General features: G+C 38.8%; 2 protein-coding genes across 3 annotated transcripts in view; both read left to right on the forward strand.

The window, feature by feature from the left end:
- Positions 1–354: 354 nt before the first annotated feature.
- On the forward strand, positions 355–6459 carry LZIC (leucine zipper and CTNNBIP1 domain containing). 2 transcript variants are annotated; one of them, XM_084494915.1, is made up of 6 exons: positions 355–498; positions 1507–1642; positions 2713–2811; positions 3427–3522; positions 5277–5358; positions 6220–6459. In XM_084494915.1, the coding sequence occupies exons 1-6, from the start codon at positions 398–400 to the stop codon at positions 6276–6278; spliced, it is 573 nt and encodes a 190-aa protein (XP_084351041.1). In that variant the 5' UTR covers positions 355–397; the 3' UTR covers positions 6279–6459. The 2 variants fall into 2 exon arrangements, with proteins under 2 accessions (XP_084351041.1, XP_084351042.1); XM_084494916.1 differs by lacking the exon at positions 2713–2811 and having other exon boundaries at positions 359–498.
- Positions 6460–13297: 6838 nt separating this feature from the next.
- The window catches only part of CTNNBIP1 (catenin beta interacting protein 1), a 34390-nt gene continuing 24085 nt past the window's right edge, over positions 13298–23602 (forward strand). The window contains exon 1 of the mRNA XM_084494919.1: positions 13298–13561. The gene's annotated coding sequence lies outside the window, so the exon portion shown is untranslated. The remainder of the gene's footprint in view (positions 13562–23602) is intronic.

Below are 23602 nucleotides of genomic sequence, written 5' to 3' on the forward strand. Positions count from 1 at the left end.
TGGACTTGATATTGATGGTTTGGTTTGATGACCTTTAGGGTCTTCTCCAACCTAAAGAATTCTATAAGAGCTTGCTGTTTTTTTATAGAGAGGCATAAAGTCACTTGGTAACTGACGCTGGGTTTTGGAGATGTTTCTATGTGATATGGCTGTTTGAGTTACTATCTTGGCGAATGGTTTCCTGCTACAAAAACAATGATCTTGTAGACCCAGCCTAATATTCCAGTATTTCTGCTGCTGGCATCTCAAAGTGCTTTTATTAGACATTCTGTCATCAATATATTGATCAATCGGATCACTTTAAAATGTGCTTTAAGGTGTTGATACATAACAGTAATGCGTTCTTTCTCCTAGGAGTGTTATGTAACAACTTTGGATTTTCTTATGAAAACTGAAAATGGCTTCAAGAGGAACAACAGAGACCACTAAACTAAAACAGAACTTGGAAGAGCAGTTGGATAGGTTAATGCAGCAGCTTCAAGATCTGGAGGAATGCAGGTAATAAAAGTAGATGCTTTCCTCTTAAATGGGAATATTTTTCTTAAGTGTTTGACAGAAGAGAACTGTACCTTTCAAAAGTCTTTTTTTTTTTTGTTTTGGCTTTGTGTTTTGATGTGGCTTTATTTTTTAAAAATTACAATAGGATGTTAATATTAAGTAGTAAAAGTGATGTGAAAAAAACATTTTTTATTAAGGTCATTCTATCCTCCTGAGGAGAATGAGGGCAAAAATATTCATTACTATTTTCTTTGAAATTTTATATTTCAGTGGGACTTGTTAAATTGCAGTAGTTGTTCACAGAATTCTCAGTTTTCATACAAACTTTTTTAATATCAGTTATTTGCTTTTGTGTGCTTTTATTTTGCTTTGTCTTATAATTATAGATTTGGTTGTGGATATTTTTCCATAGTTTGTTTAACATCTTCATGTGATACTCCTGACTGTTTAGCTCTTTGTAGGCTAGTAAAGTTTGAGATAGAAAAAAAAAAACTTGTATTTTCAAGAACAGTTCTGTGTGTCATTCTTTGAGTTTACCAAGGCTTAAGCAGCAGGATTAAGGGTTGACGTTTTTTGTTGTTTTTTTTGCCTGAATCACTTGATGGTTTTGGAGTGAGGAGGTGGGCTTTTCAGATAATTTGATCCACCTTACCTTTAAGTAAGGCAATCGCACTGCATTTTGTTGTTGAGATCCCAAATAAATTTTTTAACGTTGCACCATGTGCTTAGTAGCTCGTAGCTGTCACTGTCTTTTTACGCAAATGAATTTGTACAAGCAACACAACTGCATGGACAGCTATGAAGAGGTACAAAACCAAGAAGCAAACTCATATTCATGAGCCAAATAACAGCTAAGAGGGCTAGAAGTGGAATAACGTTAAGTGCTGTGAATATTTTTATTGCTATTTGAGGATATGTGCTTCGTGATACACCATGATGTAATATGGAAAAAAAGGACATCTCAGTTTTAATCCTGTGATTTAATACATCTTGTTGGCTCTTCTTTAGAGAGGAACTAGAGGCAGATGAGTATGAAGAAACAAAGAAAGAAACTCTAGAACAGCTGAGTGAGATCAATGACTCACTGAAGAAGATTATGTCTGGAGATATGACTTTGGTGGATGAGCTCAGTGGCATGCAACTGGTAAAGATGATTCTTACTCAGATCTGTCTGACTGATGTGTTATTAAAAGTAGGTTGGATTCTGCCTGGACTCAGCAAAACAGGAAATAAATCTAAGTGGTCTGTTATAATATCTATACAGGGGCATGTGAAACCTGCATCTCTGCACTGAATGCTTTTATTATTTAATGCATGTGTATGTATTAAAAACTTGGTTAGGTCTCTTCATTTTAAAAAAGGAGGGGAAAAAAAGTATCAGTGATAACATTGTAGAAAAAAATGTGGGAAACTGCAGGGCCTGAATATTAGAAAATGTTACTAAATAATTTAAAAGGTGTGAGAGACAATCCAGGACGATATATGGTGAGAAATGAAATTCTTGCCTATTTGTTAAGAAGGATAAGGATAGCATTTCATACGCTCTGGTTTGTATTTCAGAGAGTCATCCCAGTCCAAATGAAAAGACTAATGGTGACTGTAAATTCAAGTTCTTCTGGTGTATTGGTCTTATTTTATGTTGACTAACAAACTTCTGATCCATTTTCTGTCTTTTCAAGTGTTTAATGAAAACATGATTTGTTCCTGACGAGCCCTATGTTTTGAGTTTTGTTTCCAGAGATATCATGGTTTGTTGAAAAATAACTGTGGTGAGATTTAATATAATAGCTCTGATATTCTGTAGAGTATTTTGAATAGCAACGGGAGATTGACCTCATCAATTACATTCTGCTTACTCTTAGAACTGTAATTGTCAGTGTGGGCATAAAAACTGCTTAAGATAGCACAGCACATTCACTTCTGTCCTGATGATATCAGGAAGATGTTGGAAATGTAATTAAGACCTGGACTCTAATTAAAAGTTGCACATCTTTTTCTCAGAATAATTGCACCAATTAGTGGATTTTTCAAGCCCTGCGTAAATGTTGGATATTTTTTTCATCTAAGTTCCATGGTTATGCAAACAAAGAAAAGCTCTCTTATCAAACGATGCAGAGGATACTAATGATGCTTTCCAGCCTTCATTAATCTTGTCATGCAGCTATAGTTTATGATTGCTATTAGTTCTGGTCATTCTTGTACTTTTCCTTGCAGGCAATACAAGCAGCCATCAGCCAAGCATTTAAAACTCCAGAAGTAATTAGATTGTTTGCAAAGAAACAACCAAGGCAATTGAGGACAAGGTTGGCAGAGGTGAAGGTTTCTGTTTTGCTTTAAGAACAGTTTATTTGAACTAGATTGATTTATATTTGTAATGATTGTAATGAGAGCACCAAGTGTGTTAGGAAGCTTGGTGGTAGCATCATGAGGAGATAAAGAAGTTATCTTTCAGAGTTTGTCCAATTTCAAATGTTTATTGTGGTAATGGGGACAACAATGTATATGAGTTATTCTCTATCTTGCTATTTCAAAACAAAAATATGGTTAACAGAAAGTGAGCTGAGTATAATTGCAGATGGAAGATCTGAAGAGTTTGAATCTAGAATTGTGTTGAGGGGCTGGAGAGTGCACTCATGTTTCAGATCATGACTGAATTTGAGATTTAGATTAAGTGAAATGTGATTCCCTTGTGTATCAGTGATGTGTGAATCCATAATTTTGAATGAATTGCACATCAGGTGCAGAGTATCTGCACAATGTCAGAAAAAATGTGCAGCCATCTTTTGAAGTATAGGTAGGTCTGTCCCTTACTTCCATGGGTACCATGCTTACTGATGGTATGTTTAGGCTGTTGCAGTGGTCATGCTGTTTTATTGAGTGAAACTGCTGAGAGGTTTATATGTTTTGCTTTTTTTCTTTTGTTTCCAGATGGACAGAGACTTAATGGTTGGAAAGTTGGGACGAGACCTATACACGCAACAGAAAGTTGAAATCCTGACCGCCCTCAGAAAGCTTGGTGAGAAGGTAAAGCATTAGCATGAAAGCTAGCTGGTGAATAGACGTTTTTATCTGTATACTGAAGACAAATCTTAAAAGAAGAAATAACTTTTTTATGAACAAATCATAAAATGTAGCTTGCTTTCATAGTAAATGTCTTGAAGCACTCGCTACTAAACATGCCAAATAGTATTGTACATTTATATAAGACTATAACGGTCTTTGTTGGGCCATAGGAGTGAATCACATAAAAGTTCCTACAAGATCATGACATGAAAACTGCAATACAAGTCTTTTACTAGCTAACTACCTCCTGTCCACCTAGCAAGAGCTGTCAGACTTTTGACACACATTGAGCTTTAACTCAGTTTTGTATTGTTGATAATATCTGTTCCTTGGTGAGAGATATACACATTTGAGATGTAGATGTTAAACGTATTTCCCCAATAATCGCATCAGTGTGCAGAACAATCCTGCTTTTGTGTGTGTGTGGTGTGTTTTTTTACCGCTAGAGGGAGGAAGAGAAGTTATTTCTTCTTGTTGAAGGTGTATGAAGAAAATGAGTGTATCTCTGTAGTTAAACTTTCCTAGTAAATGAGGGAATGTGATGGAAAATACCAAGTGTGGTACTAAAGGGAGGTATGTTCCAGGTAGGTGATATTAGCAAGTGCTTTTCCTCAGAATATTGTTCGTGTTAGACTGTCAGAGGAAAAAAAGTGTTTTGGAAACATTTAATTAAGATTCACATCTAATTAAGATTATGAATGGAATCTGTGAAGTTACCCAAAGGTAACTGCATGAGTTCCTTGGGTCACCACAGACAAGCCACTCTGTTATGCTTTGACAGTCTCTATCTTTTAAAATGATCGGTCACGTACTTCACAGAGGACTTCCCAGGATAGTGGTTTCTCATCTGTTCTGAACGTGACAAATGTTGGTAAATATTATGTGTTTGTCTGCACAGTACTGCAAAATGTTAGGTAGTTCGATGCTTGCTTACGAAATACAGCAAAGACAGGTAACTAGTAGTTTTTCCCTACATCTGACATGATTCTAAATGTTTGTACCTGATGTTCTATTGTAGCCTGTATTTTTAATTGTTAAATTGACACAAATGCTGTGGGTAGTTTGACACATTTAATTCTTCTTCGCTTTAATAAGGATGTATCTGAGGTACTCAAATGAGTGAATTTTAACTTAGATATCTGAACCTTTCAAATGTAGGTTATTGCTTCATTATTGTAAATATTTTATGGGCATCTGTCACCAAGGCATCAGAACACAAACATGAAAGCAAAATCTACATGTGTAAATGTCACTGATGGTTTACAGCACTTTAAAGGAAGAGACGGTTTTCTAGGTCACTGTTAATGTGGTCAAAGCTGGCTGTGGCTCTCTTTTGGCTTTCGTCAGTAAATGATAGGAGGTGAGCTGAGAGCTTAGCTCTTTACTGTATGGACCACATGACAGAAAAAAAAGGTAGTTCTCATCCTTTGCAGATGGTACAAAGATGCAGGGTGACCAATTCAACAAAAATTACCAGTGGAGGTCTTGAAACCTAGTGGTGCATACGCTGTCCTTTCTGGACTGACAGAGGGTATTGAGGAAGGTAATTCAGTGCAGGGCAGTAGCTTGCATTTTTACTTTGGCTTTTAGTATTAGATAAAACTGCAAATTGATAATCCCTGTAAGCTGTCACATTTCATGATGGAGATGATGGGAATACGGTGGGGTACGCGTAGTTAAGGTATCAAGTTCAGTTACGGCCTTTTTTGGTTTAGCTGACACCTGATGAGGAGACCTTCTTGTCAGCAAATGCCGGTGCAGCCCTGAGCCAGTTTGAGAAAGTCTCCACTGACCTTGGTAAGTTTTCATTCGCATAAAATCCAATTTCTTTGCCTCTTCAAACAGCGATAACTAGAAATATGTATGATTCTCTAGAAAACAGAAAATAAAAGCAAAAGATTCATGCCATTAAATTCTGACATGCTTTTTTTGATTTTTATTAACAATGAAACTCTGATACACTGCCCATCAGGGAAAAGAAATGCAGCAAATAAATTCAGTGCCAAAAAGTCACAAAAAGGCAAGTGTTCCACATAATGCTGAAGCCTTGAATGCTCTGTCTCAAGCAGACATATTGCTCATACAGTTAAACAATACTTTTTTTGCATTAATGACTCTTCAGGAGAGCCTTTTCCTCTGCTCGATGCAGAGAACCCTGCAATTACTGGCACGCTGTCAAAATAGAGCTTTAAAGCACTCTTCTTGCCATGATTGTTGTAACTCTAATCATGTTGACAAGACCAAAAGTTCGTTTATAATATGCATTAAATAAGCACGACACTTCATTCTATTTTTACTGTTAGAATTGGGATGAAAGAGCTTTGAATGGCAGGAATGTGCCAGACTAGGTCACGGTACAGATGAACTAGTTCTGTGACTGAACTCCCAGTGCTCCTCTTTCTGAGTGCAGGCAAGGTGGGAACCCTGTTGTTCAAAAGGGTGTTTCATTAGCAGCTCTCTACATAGTTAGTTTTGGAGCTGTCCAAATCAGTATGTCTCTGTTTTTTCTTTTTATGAGCTCAAGTGTTCTACTTTTCAAAATGCAGGTTTGATTTCTTTTGATTTCAAATGTTTTGCTTGATTTATGTTGTATGTAAGGAAATTCTCTAAAATGCGATTTCTACTAATACTTACTGGAAATATTTTTTCCTTTCACAGGATCAGGAGACAAAGTTTTTGCTCTAGCAAGTTTTGAAGTAGAAAAGGCAAAACAATGAAGAGGTGTGTGAGGCTTGAGTCTCTCCAGTTGTCAGCAGCATTGGACTTCTGTCATTGTAATTGTTTTTTCTATTTTTAAGATGTTGCAAAAAAAAAAAGGGGGGGGCAAAACCTATCGACAAACCCTAAATCTCCTGGGTTCTCAAACAGAAGACATGAAGTAAACAACCTTAAAGTGCACTTGGTAACATTGGTGTCTGTGTACCTCTCAGTAACATAAGTTCTGAGGCTAAACACTAAGTGGTACTCAAAAAACAAAACCTTGTTATGACTGTCTTTGAAAAGAATCGGCTATTTTCAACTTTTCTGAATGTGTATTTCTCTAACTATTAAAATACTTTTGTTTTTTTTTTGCATGTGGTTGTACCAAGCAGATCTTTTTTCAGGAACAGTCCTAATGAATGAGTTATGTTTTGGGTGATTATTTAAGTTGCTCTCAAGTTGTCTTAATTTCTGTCTGGGCTCCCTACTAAGTATTTTATACTAGGAGTGCATTGCATCTTTTAAAAACTGACAGAGCTTATTTTAAGTACCATCTTTCTACAAACTGTTTGCAGAAGAACCAAAATGAGACTGTATACTAATCATTGGCCCTTGTCTGCTTGTTTACTGTGTGCATGAATGAGTGTCATTGTGTCCCAGCCTTGATTGACAAACAATGGAAGCCCTGTAGAGAGACTTCTGGAGAAATTTAACCTTCTGTGTTGAAATGACAGGGCATTGCAAGGAAATGGCAATGAGAAGCCCTTTCTGTGACCTCTTATTTGAGCTCTTGGTGTAGAACTGCATGCTACCATTATTTCCCAGGATTTCTGAGATAGCATAGAATAACTTTAAAGTAGAAACAAATTTAAAAAAAAGGGGGGGTGGGTGGGAAGCTCTCTTAGATGACTGATGCAACTGTAGCTGTCTATCAGGTGGTGGTGCTGTGCAGAGGTCAGTGCTTTCACAAGAAAGTTAGAATCCTGAATAGTTTCAGATTATAGGATGATTTTAAAATCAAAGGGAGCATTTGGCTGCAAGTGAATTGATGTGCCATTAATATAATACTGGGGGGGAAGGGGGAGACAGAGCACTGGGACAGGTTGCCCAGAGAGGTTGTGGAGTCTCCTTCTCTGGAGGTATTCAAAACCCACCTGGATGCCATCCTGCACAACGTCCTCTAGGTGATCCTGCTCAGCAGGGGGGTCGGACTAGATGATCTTCAGAGGCCCCTTCCAACCTCAACTGTTCTGGGATTTGGCACCTGTCAGAGAATGTGTGACTAGCCAGTTGCAGACAGACAGTTCCTGTTCCTATAAGATGTGGCAGGAATGTTTCAAGAGAGGAAAGCTACCACTTTGCTGCTTAAATTCTACACAAGATGTGTTTTCTCTAAGTTAAATTAGTATTTCCTTAAACAAGAGCAAAGTACATAACCAAGTATCAAAGGCCATGACTGTTTATTCTAACTTGACAGAAAATAATATTAAAAAGAGGATAAACAGAGATCTATATCTGTATTGTAAAGGTGATTAGGCTATTTTTTGACAGTGTGCCCATTTAATTTTTAAGCGTGTTTCTGAAATTGTGGCTCTTTATTCAGAGGTTTTGGCTGTCATGGTAAAAGCAACCTCCTAAAAACATGATCTTAAGTTTCAAGTTTCTGTGAATACATTAAGAACCTTTACAAGCTAAATATTTTCCTGAGTTGTTGTTGAATTCGATTTATGTTGTTGTTGCTGATCTTCAAAATGTACTAACTCCTGTTGCAGTAACTTTGTTGCTAGCAAGAAAAGAATAGCAATAAGGCAGGAAATAATTACTAGGGGAAAAAGTATCTAGATTCCATCTTGTAGTGCTTTGGGTTATAAAAAATTAAGAAATTCAGGTACAGAAAGTAAGAATAATATCAAATTATTTTAGAATTGGTAATGGTTTAGAAACCAACTTTTAAACCCAAATGTTGAGTAGATTCAGTACCAGTTGTTGATGGCATGGCTGTTTTTGGCAACAGTGGAGCTGTCAGCATTGTTGCATTTGTCAGCAATGAAGGTGACTGTTTTGAGGAATCCTGTGCTTAACGTAGTGCAATGTCAGTGTTTTACCTACTGTGTGTGTATTTTAGGCTTATAGCAAGACCTGAACTTCATTGAGAACTGCCATTAAACCGAGTGGAGTAAAAATAGTCTTAAATGTAAATAGTCCACTGTGATGTTAATGTCTGACACATAATAGTCACTTAGAGGATAGGTGGTTAACATAGATTACAAACAGAAAATTAACATGATCAGTTGTAATGTAGATTGCATTTATAGGGCATAACTGCACTGTAAATAAGCAAGTTTGTCTAATTGTAAACTAGGATCGGAGTAAACCAGATAATGTTTTTTCAGAATGATTTTGCTTCAGTAGTTAACCTTTTGAATTCTAGTCTTTTAGAAATTAAAGGCTATATAGTATAGACAGCATAATTCATTAATTTAACTAATGGGTTTTCTTCTCATTTCTGTTTTTTGAGAAGCTTTTATTTAGATGGGGTCTTTTGTGCATTCTATCAGAACTATTTTCCTGTCTGGGACAGTATTATCTGCTCTGACAAAGGCTGACTGCAGCTTTATAGCTGAGAACAGCTTATTAAAGGCTTTATTAGACAGTCTGAAATTATTGAAAACAAAACAGTCCGTGGGGACTGTTGCTGCCTTCTTTTCCTTTCTGCTCATTACTGGTGCTAAGTAACTCTTCTCCCCCTCCCAAACTGCTCGCAGCATTAGTATGTAAATTAAATCTCACTCCAGCAGATCACAGTAAGTTTACTGTACAATAACTTGCAAATCTTTTTACTTGCAGTTTTAGAGAGGTGCGTACGTTTCCGGGAGAAACTTTTTTATTGATTTGCAAATATTTTGAAATTTTTTTCAAATTTTCTGTACTGCAGGCAGTTGTAAAATTCCTATTAAAATGATTTCTGACTGAATATCTTCTTAGTGTTGTGCTCCTTCTGCTCTTGAAATGATCTCTTGTGATTTAGATGGACAAGTTGAGTCTGAGATTAATGATCAATATTACTGAAAGATTCTGTATGCCAGGCCAGACTTCCCTTCTCAAAAGCCACAAGACAGAAAGCACAGCTCTAACCCAGAGGCTGGATATTTCCTGCAGAATAACTTGACTACAAATGTAATTTACAAGGAATCTGTTGCCAATATGAACCTATTTATATGTTGGCCCTAGCAGACAGTTATTTAAGCTAACCTACACGAAGTGGTTAGATTAATTTTAGAGACATGGAAGATTAATTGGTGTGCTATGCTAAAGATTTTGCCAAATAATCCTGGGAATTACCTCCACCAGTATCTCTAATGTTTCTGCTGGGGCTGGAAAAAAAATGCCATAGTCCATTTATCATAATAATCATTTGCTCAAATAAAAATCATTAACAAAAGAACAGATTCTACATGAATTTATAGCTTTGCAGTTTAATATACCAACTTGTGATGTTTGAGTTCCATCCCTGGTTCACCATTAGAGTCAGGCAGATCACTTATTCTCTGCGCTTTTTTTTTTCTCCCAGAATCTCACAGATTATGATACTTGAGTCTCAAGTGCTGTGAAGTTGTCATTGATCATGAATTGCTTTGAAGATTAAAAGTGCTTTGTTTTTTGTTTACCATTTTACTTCTGAAATACAAAATATGAAGTACAGTAGCTTTAAATGCATCAGCAAAGTTGCCCAGAGTTCTTTCTGGCCACATGTAAACTCCCTTATCTAATTGTTTTTCTCTATAGGGTGAATCTAGTGACTGTACTGAGCTGAAATAAGGGGTGTTAGAGAGAAAATTGAAGCTTCAGATGCTGTCTGTTTCTTCTGTTTTTTGTTGTCTTGTATTATTTCTCTTCTTTGATCTTGAACGGAAAAGTAGCAAGTTACTTTTGTATTAAAGGAAAAATACAAGATTTCTTAGGAAACCCCTTATTTATAATTTACCATGTTTATTTACCTGTTAAAATCAAGTTCATTTTGACAGAATTCTGTATTAATGACACTGTTTGTATTAGTGACACCCTATAGACCAAGGCATTTAAGGCTCATTTAAGGCTGTTTCATTAGTGGCTGAAAAGGTAGCCAAATTAAAATATAACCATTTATTTTTGTTTCCAGTGTGGCCTCTGTAAGGACAAATACAGTTTTTACGTTGTAAAGATCTGAAAGTCAGCCTGCAGGCATCTTTTATTTTCCCCATGTTCATCATTTTTATATCACCCTTACTGAGTTCTGGTAAGTCTTTTCTGGTAGGGAAGTAAACTCTTATATCAATTCTCTCTGGAGAATGGAAAATGTGACACCTTGCATTGCTGCAGGGTGGGTCTGTTTTGTTTGTTTGTTTGTTTTTTGACTTTATAGAGTTTTTACACCCGAGGGAGGGACAGTTAGTGGATTTGCTATTGCCCGAGATTTCTCTCCCGTGACTTTTAAACATCCAAGCTTCCACCTCAATCATACGGGAGCTGCTGATGTTCAGAGCACCTGAAGAGGCAGGCCTAAAGTATCTGACACTACGTGTCCAGGATAAATGAAGACATTTCGGAATAATAAGTCTCTGAAACAAGATCTTAAAAGACAAAAGGTTAGTGAATATATGTATTGCTGTATCATGCACTGAAATGTCTACTGTAATTTAATACATTTTATTGTATTAATGATAGATTTAATAGCAGATTTCTTAATTAGAACTTGATTTTAAAGTTCTGATTGTGAGAAACAATCTGTAGCCAATAACACAGGCTCAGGCATAGCATTTTTATAGCAATGGTGGGTGTCCTGAAAGCAGGAGCGCACAGCAAAAGTATATCATAACTTTATCTTCCCTATTACCCAACACTCGATTCCTCACGTTTCCACATTGGCTGAGTACTACAGGTTCACAAACTACTCAACGCTTTTTACTACACCATATATGTGCAATTTTATATGACCAAATGTTACTTTCTCCTTTTTTTCTTTTCCCCTTCCTGTCTCATGACTATAGGGATTCATGATTTTTTTATTTTACTGGTATCAAACTACTCATCTTGTTTTTCTTATCTATCCTCCCTTTTTTTGGGACACTGGGACCTTCCCCTTTTCTGCTTAACATAGACCTCACTGTTCAATCACTTCTGAGTATGTAAAGTCACTGGAATTTTCCACTGCAAAAACAAAACTTCACGCAGGTCTACAAAAAGGCTTCCACTGTGAGCACTTTTTGATGGGAGATGTATGAATTGGCTATGTATGTGTTGCCTTAGGGTCGTAATTAGGGTTAGGGTTGTTAGGGTTTGGAGAACAAGAAAACGCAGAGTCCTGTTGTGTGTGGGGTTACATAAAGGCTTCCCAGGGGAGTTCATGGCTACCCAAAGGCTTCCGTTGGGAGCATTTTTTGATGGGAGAAATTGGTGACGTATGTGTTGGCTTAGGGTCATAATTAGGGTCTGGCTTACTGTTAGGATTAGGGTTAGTTTTAGTCTCTTGAGCATCCAGCATGTCCTTTGACACTACAAGTGGCTATTACAGCAGGAAATTGTCACCTCACTTGATAACATAACTGAGTAAGGTTGGTGGTGATAAACTGAGGTGGGTCAAAGCCTGATTTATACTCTATTGTTTTAAGAAAATAAATATAAAATTTCCTAAAGGTTTAGGAAGCCTTCTAGTATCTTGGTCCACAAAAGTCTTTCTAAATAAATCCAGGATGTTAAATTTTGCAGCGTATGATTGTATAATACTGTTGTGCTGTCACCCAGCTAAACTAGGATAGGAGAGCTATGCAGTACTTAGTTGTGAATGGAGTGGTGCCCATGATGCTATCAGGAAGAAAACTTACACTATTGCAAGGGTGCAGACAATAGCCTAATTGTACGGTCCTACTGGCATAAGATGCTTTTGGAAATTTTCCTGAGACTCATATGCTGTGCTAATTAACAGTAATCCAACTGGAGGATCCCAGAGCGATGCTTCTGCATATTTTTTTTCAGCTTATGCTGGTGCTCTTATGTTCTTTTCTTAAATAATTAATAATCATTACTGCCTGCTGTGCTGTGGGTATATGCTAGTGATCTCAGATCTCAACATATTTGCACCATTCCTGTTGCTGTCAACAGCTTGGTTTTGCTCTTTGCATAGGCTTTCATGTTAAGACCTTCATTAATTGGCAGTGGGGTATGGATTTCAGTGGCATCAGGCTTTGATGTCATTAAATAGCAAGCTGTTAAAGGAAGTGCCACCTATTTCATTACTGTGACTATTCTTATGCAATTAAGTTAAATAGCAAGTAGAAAACACGTGCCTGTTACTAAACAGCACTTAGCACACAAAGCCCTTTATCTTGCTGACCCCACAACGGCTATTACAGGTATGTGATATTACTGTTAGCCTCAGCGGGAAGCCACAACGTGGGTTAGTGACAGCAGGGGTGGATTCTGCCTTGATTTCTGTGCTTGCTGTGCTTTTACTCAGCTTCGGTCTGCAGCGGGGACGGGCTGCGCCCTGAGATGGGGATGATTTGGAGAGTCACAGTAATGAGTGTTTGGGCGGGTGAGTGGATGTTTGCTCTGGATGGAGGTTGTTGGGAGATACCAGTTGGTGGATTAGCTGGAGTGCGTGGCTTCTCACAGCACCTACTGACCTTTTGTAGCACCGTAGAACATCCCGAGCTGGAAGGGACCCGCAGCAACCATCGCATCCACCTCCTGCTTTGCAGAATTTGACGTTCGTAGCATACTTTTACAGAAAAGTGGCCGTTTGCCTGCATTAACCTCCCGGGGATTTATTTACCCCACCACTCCCGCACTTCTCCTGGGCAGCCCAGCGGCGAGCTCCTGGCGCGCCACCAAGAGCAGATAAGCCCCGCCCCCACACCGAGACCACGCCCCATTTCCCTGAAGCCCCGCCCATCTCCCAACACACCACACCCAAACCCATGTGAAAACACGCCCCTACCCACCGTAACCACGCCCCCTTCCGCCGAGGCCCCGCCCCCTGGCGCCCCCGCCCCGCCCCTTCCTGCGGGCCGGCTCTCGGGTGGTGCCTGCGGCGCCGCCGCTGCCCTGGGCTGGGGGCCGCGGCCGGTCCCTCCCCCGGAGCCGCCCAGGCGCCTCCCTCGCCGCCTCCGTCCCCGCCTCCCTTCCCGGGGCCGCCGCGGTGAGTCACGACGGGAGGAGGAGGAGGAGGAGGAGGCGGCCGCACGGCTCCGCTCCGCTCCGCTCCGTTCTCGCCTCGCTGCCTCCCGCAGGAGCACCGGGGCCGGCCCGGCCCCGCCCGCAGGTGAGCGCGGCCGCCCTTTGTGCGCGGCGCCCGGCCGGGAACAAAGGCGGCGGGGCGGGCAGGGAGGCGCCCCGCGGCCCCGGGCCTCCCGCAGTGCCCGGTGCGGGGCCGCAGCCCCGGGCCTCCGCCTCCTTTTCCTCCTCCGGCTCGTCCTTCCCTTCCTCTCCTTCCTCCTCCTCCTCCTCCTCCTCCTGCTCCTGATCCCCCCGGGGGCTCGGCCACCTGCGGAGGCAGCGGCCGCCAGGCCCGGTGCAGGTACGGGAGGTGCCCGCTTCGCCTCCTGGCATCACCGCTGGGAGACCGGCTTCGTGGTCCCGAAGCCCCGAAATGGCCGCGTTTTGGGCTGCCGGCCCGGGGTCCCCTCGTCCCGGTGCTCCAGGTGTGCCGGGGCAGGTGGCACGCCCGTGGGCCGTACGGCAGCAGGCGGCCGCCCTTTGCTTCCCAAAGGCTGCGGTGTCCGAGCTGGGTTAAAGCGCAGGTAACCTCCGTGCTAACACCTCACCTTGCTCGGGGTTTAATTCATTAGACGCCTTCGCTTGTTAGACATCTTCTAGAGCATCCGAAGCAGCGCTCCGTAACTTTCTGCTTGGTGTAAAAATGGACAGCATCCGCAGGCTTGCTGTAGTTTTGTCTCTCTCAGATCCACGAGCAGCTTTGCTTCTAAATCAGAATACAAATCGTGCTCTCGAAGCAGCTGGGAGGTGATGGTAGCTTCTGCTCAACGTCCAGATGCGCTGCATCAGCGTGCGTTTGACTTGCAGACTTGCGTTTGCTTTCTCTCTCCCTCAAGAAGGGGATGTTTTGGTCTGTTGTATATCATCTTTTATTTGACTGTTCCTCATCCTGGTACGTTTAGCAAAGTAAGCTTTGATGCTCTGTGGGATGAGAGCAAGACATTCTGCAGATGTGATGGTTAAAAAAGAAAAAAAAAACACAACACACTAACAAACCAGACACTGGAGGCAACTTAGGTTTGCTTATTTAGTTTTCTGACCAGACTTGCCTCTGGTATGGCGATAGCCATCTCCCTTGAGAATTTTGGGAACATCACTTTTCAATAAATTAATAACATCCAAATTTTCTGTTTAGTTTTTGTTGGTCACTGAACTTGTAAGCTGTCAACTTCTTTTGATGCTTCTGGACATCATGTGTGACATGTGAAGTAGCCTTCTGAAAGAGAAACATCGTGTAAATGGTGAAGAGTGAGGCTAAACTTTATACCTAAAGAAGTTTAGTTTAGAAGTGTAGGCCTTCAAAGTGAAGGGATGTACAGAAAGCTCGAGTATTAAGCTTTTGTAAATGCAGGCTTATTTTCTTATTAATCTAAAAGCTACTGTCTGCCTTGAAAAATGAATACAGATAGCAAATAGTGGCAGGTGTACTTCAGATACACTGGAGTTCCTTTGCTTTGGCACTAGCTGGGAAAGCATCATCTCTTCTGTCGTAATTCTTGCCCCTTGGTAGAAATTGGCATCTTCTTCAGTACAATTTAGAGTTGCTGCTAAGCTGATTTGCCTGCTCTCGTACTTTGTGTGGTGCATGATAAGAGCGGAAATCTGCGCGGAAGCCTGTAGGATTAAGCAAATGAAAGAGCAAGGCCATTTTTAACAAGTTAACTGATAGTGGATTGGCTGAAGTGTTATTATGGCTTACCCAAAACTGCTTCAAAGCAGTATCTCTGGTTCAATTCATTTTCAACATTGCAGCAGAGATTAGGGAAAGTCTTATAGGACATAAAAGCTTTCTGTCGTCTTTGACAGCCAAATGGGAAGACTGAATTCCTCATCAGGAAAATCTTCCCATAGCCTGATAGTGTAATAAATTCATATCAGATATACCATGGTTGTTACTTGCTTGGATGCCTGTTTGCAGTTGTGTATAGGAGCTCTTATTTATTGCACAAGCACTGTAGGTGTGTGGGCCAAGAGGTTTTTTTTTTTTCCTTGCAATACGAATTGAAGCCTCTGTCATCTTAACAAGAACTGGTTAATACTAATATATTTTCATAAATATATAACAAGAATGTTATATAGGGGAGTGCAAAAAGGAAGTTACGAATCCCAATTTTGTGGGCAGTCTGTAGTTCTATGAACTTCTTCCTTCTCTACCATCCTGGGTGTCTCAGTAAAGTTGCTTTGCAAGAGAAGAGAGGTTTCCAAAACAATTTGTTGTTCTCTAACGAACACAACCGAACTGAAACAAAATTTTGTAATTGCAAACGTTGACTGATACACATCTATTGCTAAAAATTAGTCTGCGGTTGCATACAAGCAAATAAACCTAACAACTGCATGTATTTGGTAAGGTGTGACTAACATTCATGATTGATGATTTGCTTAGGAAACTACTTGTGTAAAGAAATCTATTAGTGTAATACAATTTTTTTTCTCTCCAGAATGTTTATCAATAACTAATGTGTACACTTGTCATTTTTAGTAAATATTTCAGTTCGTAAGTTTGTTGTTAACTACAAAGCATCCTGAGCATCTGACCTAGTTTTAGGTGTCAAAAACGCACCAAAGTGGAGTGTGTATGTAGAAACAAGAGGCTTTTGGAAGCTGCTGTTGAATATGCATGGAGAAACTTCCAGTAGTTTTTTCAAAAAGAAAGGATTAGGTATCTTCGGAAATATTTCCATGCATGTGGATGCAAAGCTGCATTTCCTTTTATTGCAAGCTGTCATCAGATTGGATTTCCTGCTGAAATGCAGCAAAGGTAGTAGCAGCTGTCATAGCTATACAAGTGCCCTTGTGTACATAATGCTGAAGTGATTGGACCTGATGTTAGTGTTTCTAATTGTAAAAATTGTAATCCCAAGAAATATGCCAAATATTTACATTACGGGAGTTGCCCAAAGTGTATAGCAAGAGGGTGGTTATAGTTCAGTTTGCAGATAGTGAGAGTAAATGACTTTCTGCTAGGTTTCCAGATATTTTAACAGGGATGATGCAGCCAGTCAATCATGTTCTTTATTTAAACTATTACTGTTCAAAATGGTACTTCAGAAATGGTGTGGTTGGATATTCAGCCAAAAATAAATTTTCATTTGTAACAAACATGTCAAGAACAGCGAAGAAATCATAGCACATAACAGTTTTGATTGAGCCCTCTTTAAAAAGCAGTTAGTCCTGTATATTTTTCCAATAGATTAACTAAAATCCATCATACCTTGTAAGATTCTTTCTGAAGTTATGTCTGTAAATATTTTTTGTCTTCTGTGTTATGTGCAGTTTCTGCTTAGATGGTTTAATTCTTATTTATGATGCCTCTTTATAAATTTTAGTTTGAAATAACTCTTTGTATCACAGGTATTAGAGTTTTTTTTAGTTTGAGTGTTCTGATTTGCTGCAAAATTAATGGTATTCATTAATTTAACTTCAAGAAAGCTCTTGCAAGTATACAAGTAGGCAAATAGTCCCAGAAGATGTTAATATTTTGACGCTGATGCACACAAAAATGTAAATTAGTATAATGAAAGCATTTTGTCACCCACTCCACACCCTAAGAAATGATGGTAGTCTAATGGTCTTGCTTGTAAGTACATGGGAGAAATAATAAATATATGTTTTAAATTTAATAAAAACTTTGTACCAACAAACTTGACTTCATTTAGAAAAAAGCAAAGCATTCTGTTACTGTTCGTGATGATGTTGTAGCTCTAAGAACAGATGGAACTTACAGTTCTTTTTTCCTTTTAAAGAGCCATGGTCTGACCACGAGCTTTTTCAAAAGAAAAAAAAACAAGACCAGAATGAGTAAAACTACAGAAAGTTAATAGGTGAGAAGAAACCGAAGATCAGAAAAATAACTGAAAATCTTCAATTGATGATTGAAAAAGGAGAATACTCTTCTAGCTGTGGGCTTTATTTTCAGACTCAGTGTTGGGGAAACATTATGTAACCGTACTCCTTAAAATGAGGAAGGGGAATTGCTGGTTTCTGCTCACTCTTGTTGATTTGATAAAACATTACAGTGTTTATACACAGTTTGTGTCTGTGTGAATAAAGGAGGTGTAATTTTACTTTTCTTCTCCAGTGTTTTTGGGGTTTTACAGAATATCAAATCCACAAGCGTATTTTTTGTTGGTAATTGTGATTTTTTTTGTGTGTTGTTCTGCTATTTTAGCATTAAAACAAAGAAATGAACAAACAAAAAAATCATCTGTAGATAAAACGCTGTGGAGGGGGAACCAAAAAATCCTACTTGGACTTGTGGAACTCCTGTGACTGACTTGTAGCAACTATTTATTGATCAGGGAACAGAAATGCAGCCAATAGTTTTGTATAACACTACACTTGACTCAGGATGTTCTATTTCCTGCAAATACTTAGACCAAACATTTATCTGCTTTTTAGAATGACTATTTTCTCAATATATTATGAGGATAACTAGCAAATATGGAAGCAACTGAAGTAATCAGCTCTGCTTATGACCATGACCAAGCTCTGAAACTTTCTGACTCAGTTTATCCTTCTGTAAAAATGAGTTGACTAAGTCGCAAGAATGTTGTGATGTTTAATTAAGTGTAATTGTTTTGCCTGTGAACTCATCCAGGTCTTGATTCAGTGCACACTGAAGTCAGTGAGGAGCTTTTAATTAATTTCATTGAGCTTTAAGTAAGCGTACGTGTACAGGCACCCATGCGCTCTTAAAGGAAGCGTGACCTAAATTTTTGCTATAGATGTTCTGTAGAGTGGCAGTGTAAAGGGTGAAACAGTTTCAAGTAAAATTACTGATAAAGGCTTTTTGTAGAAATGAGAAGGGGATAGTGTGGTTCTGCTCACCTCTGGTATCTGTTACCATACTCATTTAAATAGATTCTTAACTCTGTGCTGGATCTTATATGGGATGCTGGTAATTTCATTGTGTCCTGGTGGCTTGCTCAGTCGGTCTGGGGATGCAGTATCAAACTTCAAGATAAACACGGTAACTGAATGTTTATGCAGAAATAATCAGCAATAACACACTTAAAATATAATTAACTTTAAGAGTTGATGCCAAATTGAGAAAAATAGGAGCATTCAAGTCTGCTTAGCTGTTTTTTTTTTTTTCCAGGAATGTATGTAGATGCCAAATAATACTCGTTGGTTTATATGGAATTCATGAAAGAGTTTGCTTAACTCCAGAGGTCAGAAATGTCTTTTTTTTTAAAAAAAAAAAAAACAAAAACAAAAACAGAACTGTTATCACTGAAACTTTATTTAGCAGCTCCAGAAGACTGCAAAATACATCTTTCACAAATCACATAAACCTTTTTGCAACAATTTTATGTTTTACTGCCATGATTTAGTTCACTAACTCTTACAAAAGATATTTTAAACCTTAAGCAAGATTCTGTATGTGTAATAAATAGTGTGTGTGTGAAGAAATACAATTTTGGCACTTTGTTTTTAATATGTCTATTTAATTGTTCTTAGTAGCTGTGATTTTTGACATAGCTGCTACAAGCTCCTTCCTTTGGTTGATGTTAATAAAGATGTGCTGTAATTGCGCTAACAGTTTGGAAAGTGTAGAAATCTGCCTTCAGCTTCAGTAATTCTCTTTTCTCAATCTGCCTTAAATTAGGTGGCTGTTGCATGCAGCATCTTCCTCAGGGAAGCTTTCTGGAGCGGTGTGAGATCTCCTGGTGCTTTTAACCTGCAGAAGAATCTGCCTAGTCTTGAGTGTTGTTGTTAATGATCTCTGAGCTAACACCTTTTGTTATAATTCGTATATATTGGAGTTTGATTAATCTAAATATGTTTTAATGATGCTCCCATTCTTAGTGGAAGGAGTGACATTCATCCTGTAGATGTACTGAACTCTACGTATTTAAGAGATCTTGAAACAATCAGTTTCAAGTATTTATCTTTGTTACTGTCAGTCCTTGAATAAATCAAACCTGCCAGGCAGTTCTGCTGCCAGTTTTCCATGAAGCTCATGTCTCAGGTTGGTTGCCTTTAACATGTGAGTGCCCTCGATCTTACCTTAGCCTGTGATTCTTCCAGTTGTTTTGGGACTCTGACACTGGCTGGTCCAGCACTGACTGGGCCTTCGTATAACGCTTAAAGCTCCTGTAGTCAGTATTTACTTCTCTCCAGCCCGTGTGTATGTTAGTAGGGCAGTGCTAACGAGTGATTTCTGCTGTCAAACAATGACCTCATACAGAGTTATTTCACAGTTCAGGGCTAATATAATTACCTTTACATACAAAATTGTGGCTAGGGAGGAAGGAAATTGCATCCCTGTTCCTGAGAAATAGGAAGTCTCTTGAAGGCAAGAGTTCCTTCCTTGTAATTCCTCTTTACCAAAAGCCATAGATAGCAAAACATCTGCAGTGGAATTGGGTTGTAACTAGGAATTTGTATCAAGCTTGTGAACATTAAATCCTCTCTTTAATTGATTAGTTTTTATAATTTTTTTTTCTTTCTCTCTGTTGATGTAAAGAGAGTAACAAAAATCCTTTTGTTTTGCTTTTTTAATAGATCCTTCAGGAAGTAGGCGAACTGGTATACTTCTGTAGATGTGATTAGAACAGCCAGTTAGACCAACTTATCGAACATTACCAAGAAACTTCTCAATGAATATTCTTTTATGAAGGTCCTAGGAGCAAGAAGGGTCTCTTGCCCATATCATCCATTAATAAAGATGCTACCAGATCACTGAGGAGACAGGTTCTGTGCTGGGGTCAGTGGAAAACAGGTGGATCAGAAACATATCTGTATTAGACAAATAGCCATTAAGTCTTAGTTTGAGCAAGAAGTATTAATGAAATACTGCTCCAAAGGGTTTGAAAACCAGAACTATGTAGGTTCAAAACTGAAAGCACTTGACTTCTTTGCTTATGCAGAGCATCCATGCAGAAAGGGATGCAAAAGGGTTATGGTGTTCATTTTTTTTTCTCTGAAGGGGCAAGATAAGTTGGTGTTGTAAGGGGTTTATTTGTTGCTCGTTTACAGCAAATGTTATTGATGTGTGAGGCCAGAACAATATTACATGCTGTTATAGCCAATGGTTAGGCAATTTTGGTAGTCAACAGCTATTAATCTGAAAGTGTCCTTGGTCCTAACACTGTACTTTGATAGAGTATTGCAAAACATTAAAATGCTAAATAGCAACCTAATAACAGCTCACGTTTTAATTGCTTACAAAAAATCTGGTTAGCCATAATCTCTCGACTATAAAAGAGCTGTAGGTATTTTCAGTGTTAAATGCATATGATCTGGCATTAATGGTGTTCAGATGTCAGCACAAATTACAGGGCACCATAAGTCATGTTTTAAATTGAAAGCTATCCCTAATATGCTAGGCATCTGTAGAAAGACAGTATGCTGATGAGTACCAAAGTACTGCCTATAAATATAATGGTGCTTCAGCAAGTGGGATAGTGGGGAGAAATCCTTGCAGTAGGCATTGCTCGTGATGTCTGCCATTTCTGGTTAAATATAACAGTGCCGTGTGCTTAAGCTGCTGCGAAGTTGGTTGCTAGACCACAGGCAGCTTGACTCCAAACGTGGTACTTCTATTTTAGGGGGGGGGCATGCGTGTAAATCAAAATTAAATGTTATTGTTAGTTTAACTGCTTGCAGATACTTCCTGGCATTCCGCGTGTTCTGGTTTTAGACTGTTCTGTATGGGTTTGTGATCTGTTAGCAGTGTCACTTGCCTTTTTGCTAACAAAGATTGAGGCTGCAAATTTTTGCACTAGCCAGAGGTTAACAGAGCAGTTTAATTTAAAAATCCGAACGCAAATACAGTATTGAAGCAGACTGGAAACATAGCAGATGCTGAAGTGTTTTTCCATTAGTGCTGCCTGGTAGTTCTGAATGTGTGATTGTTCATGCGTTTCATGTTCCATTTCAAGCCACTTGAGAATTACTGAGGAATTCAGAAAAAACATCCTACCTAGGGCATTTATACCTACTTGCATCAATTTTGACATTGTATTTCATTGCATGGAAGTACAATGTAGGCACAGTAGGCTTTTTTTTAGGGTCATTAGGAAGACTGGACCAATTTCTTGCTTCTCCAGTCGACTAATTGTTTATTAGTGTTTATAGTGTAAGGTCTTTATGCCCTATGAATTAAGCTGTTTTTTTTTTTTGTAGCCTGTTGAGTTTGGTTTTCTGTAATATTAATGGCAGTCTCCAGGAAAACCCAGTTTTGCAGGTAATGAATGATCTGTAAGTCTTCAGAAGTTTGCAGGTTCAGTGTTACGACTTCTTGCAGAGCTTCTTTGAAAGCATGACTTCGGTCATAAAGCTGAGTTTACAAGAAGATGATGTGACCACAGTTGCTGGCCTTGATCTTCTTTGTGCATGTTGTGTATTGCCCCTTGGGTCAGTTCCTGAAATGAACATGGGATAGACATGCTGCAAGAGTCTGTCATTGGTGACCATAATTAATAGCCCAAAATTATGGTACTTCATTGAGGGAGATGTTGTATGGATATGTATGTATGATGTGTGCAGCATGCCAACTACGTAAAATGGGAGAGAGATACGGAAAATAATTTGATTCTTGTAGGGTATTGATAAAATTATGGTGCTCATTTTTTTCACTAGTTTGATTCAAGTTAAAATCCAGCTACGCAAATAAAGCTAGTTTCTTTAAAACAAAAGAGGCACCCCAAGTTGTCTCATATGTTTACATGCTGGAAGCTTGTTTTTTTGTTTCCCAAAAGCTAGAATATTTAGAATTTACAAAGAGATCCGTAGAAAGCATTGTTTTGTCTTGAGGCATGTGTGACACTTGTTTTACAACCCTAATTCTTTTGTGAGAGATACCTGGTAGTTAAAATTATTGGCTATCTATCATTATGACCTAATTTCCTGTTTAGAAGATTTGTAGCTTTGTTATAAATAGGTGCGTGAGCCTCTGTGAAAAGTGCTGGCGATCAGGACAAGAGCGGCGCTCTTCGTTTCAGCTGTTGAAGATCATCTTGACTGAAGTAAAGTATTGTAATATTTCTGTAGTTGTTTCTTTGGCTTGGGATAAAATTTGAGGATCAACTGCTGAAGCTAAGTTTTGTGACTTTTAAAAGATTTTTTTTGACATTCCTTTTTGAAGTGTGAATACATATGTGAAATTAAAGTCTTATTTACAGTTGTGTTGATGTTGCTACGTTTAATTTCAGAGGCTTCAAGCTGACTGACGTGAACTGCCTAGAAATCTGTACTGCCTCTTTTAACTATAGGAGGCATGATAGATGTCTTCTGTTTTATAGCTTGCTGCTGTGGTACACCAAAAAAAAATATAAACCTAGTTTGTGTGTGCCTGAAGGTCAGGAGACAAGCATCATTTTCATAAAAATTGTGATTATAAAGCTAGGATTGTAGCTTGAGCGTTGGTGTAAGAACTGCTTTATTAAATTGGGGAGCTTTTCTGAATGCACTTCATTACCACTATTGAAGTGCTTTCTGAAGCTCTGGAGGGTGATCCAGCACTGGGGGAAGAAGGAAAAAAAAACACAACTGCCTGTTTTTGTAGTTTTTCATGTCTAAGTGGCAGTGGTTTGGGTTGTTTCCCATCCCTCTTGAAGAGGGAGGACTGTACTGTTGTGTTCAAAATTTAAATGTAATGTTTACAAGATGTGAACCTACCACTGGAGTTCCTGCTGACTAAAAAATTGGGACTAAATGGAGCAAATTGACTAAAATCTGGGATTCAGATTCAATAATTGTACAGAACATTATACTTAACATAAAACAATAAGATGAAAAATGCACGTTAAATATTTCAGTTCTTACTGTTCACCTATAAATAGGTAGCTGTTATGAATTCTCCATTGTCATGTCCCTCTGGAGATGGGAATTAATCCAGCTTCCAGCTGCCTGTGACTGAAGGTCATGAGTCAGATTGAATTAGAGGAAAATTTGCAGCAGGATTTTGCAGACTCTGGTTCCTGACTTCAGGTTTTAGGCTCCAGCTTGGAAGGTTTTTAGGGCTCAAGCTGTTCTCTGAGAAATGTCATTTGAAAATTAACAAGGCTTAAAGGTGCAGCGTCCCCTTGCGCTTACAAGTTTCCCAGTATGACCATATTTTAACCACTGAAGTACTCAA

This window comes from Aythya ferina (assembly GCF_964211825.1).
Source record: "Aythya ferina genome assembly, chromosome: 21".
Classification (NCBI taxonomy): domain Eukaryota; kingdom Metazoa; phylum Chordata; class Aves; order Anseriformes; family Anatidae; genus Aythya; species Aythya ferina.

What these genes read in the sequence shown, in the direction of transcription:
- LZIC (XM_084494915.1), top strand. Translation starts at nt 398, where the DNA reads ATGGCTTCAAGAGGAACAACAGAGACCACTAAACTAAAACAGAACTTG. An exon ending in TCAGAAAGCTTGGTGAGAAG is followed by an intron (nt 3,523 to 5,276) that starts GTAAAGCATTAG and finishes TTTTTGGTTTAG; the next exon opens with CTGACACCTGATGAGGAGAC. An exon ending in GAAAGTCTCCACTGACCTTG is followed by an intron (nt 5,359 to 6,219) that starts GTAAGTTTTCAT and finishes TTCCTTTCACAG; the next exon opens with GATCAGGAGACAAAGTTTTT.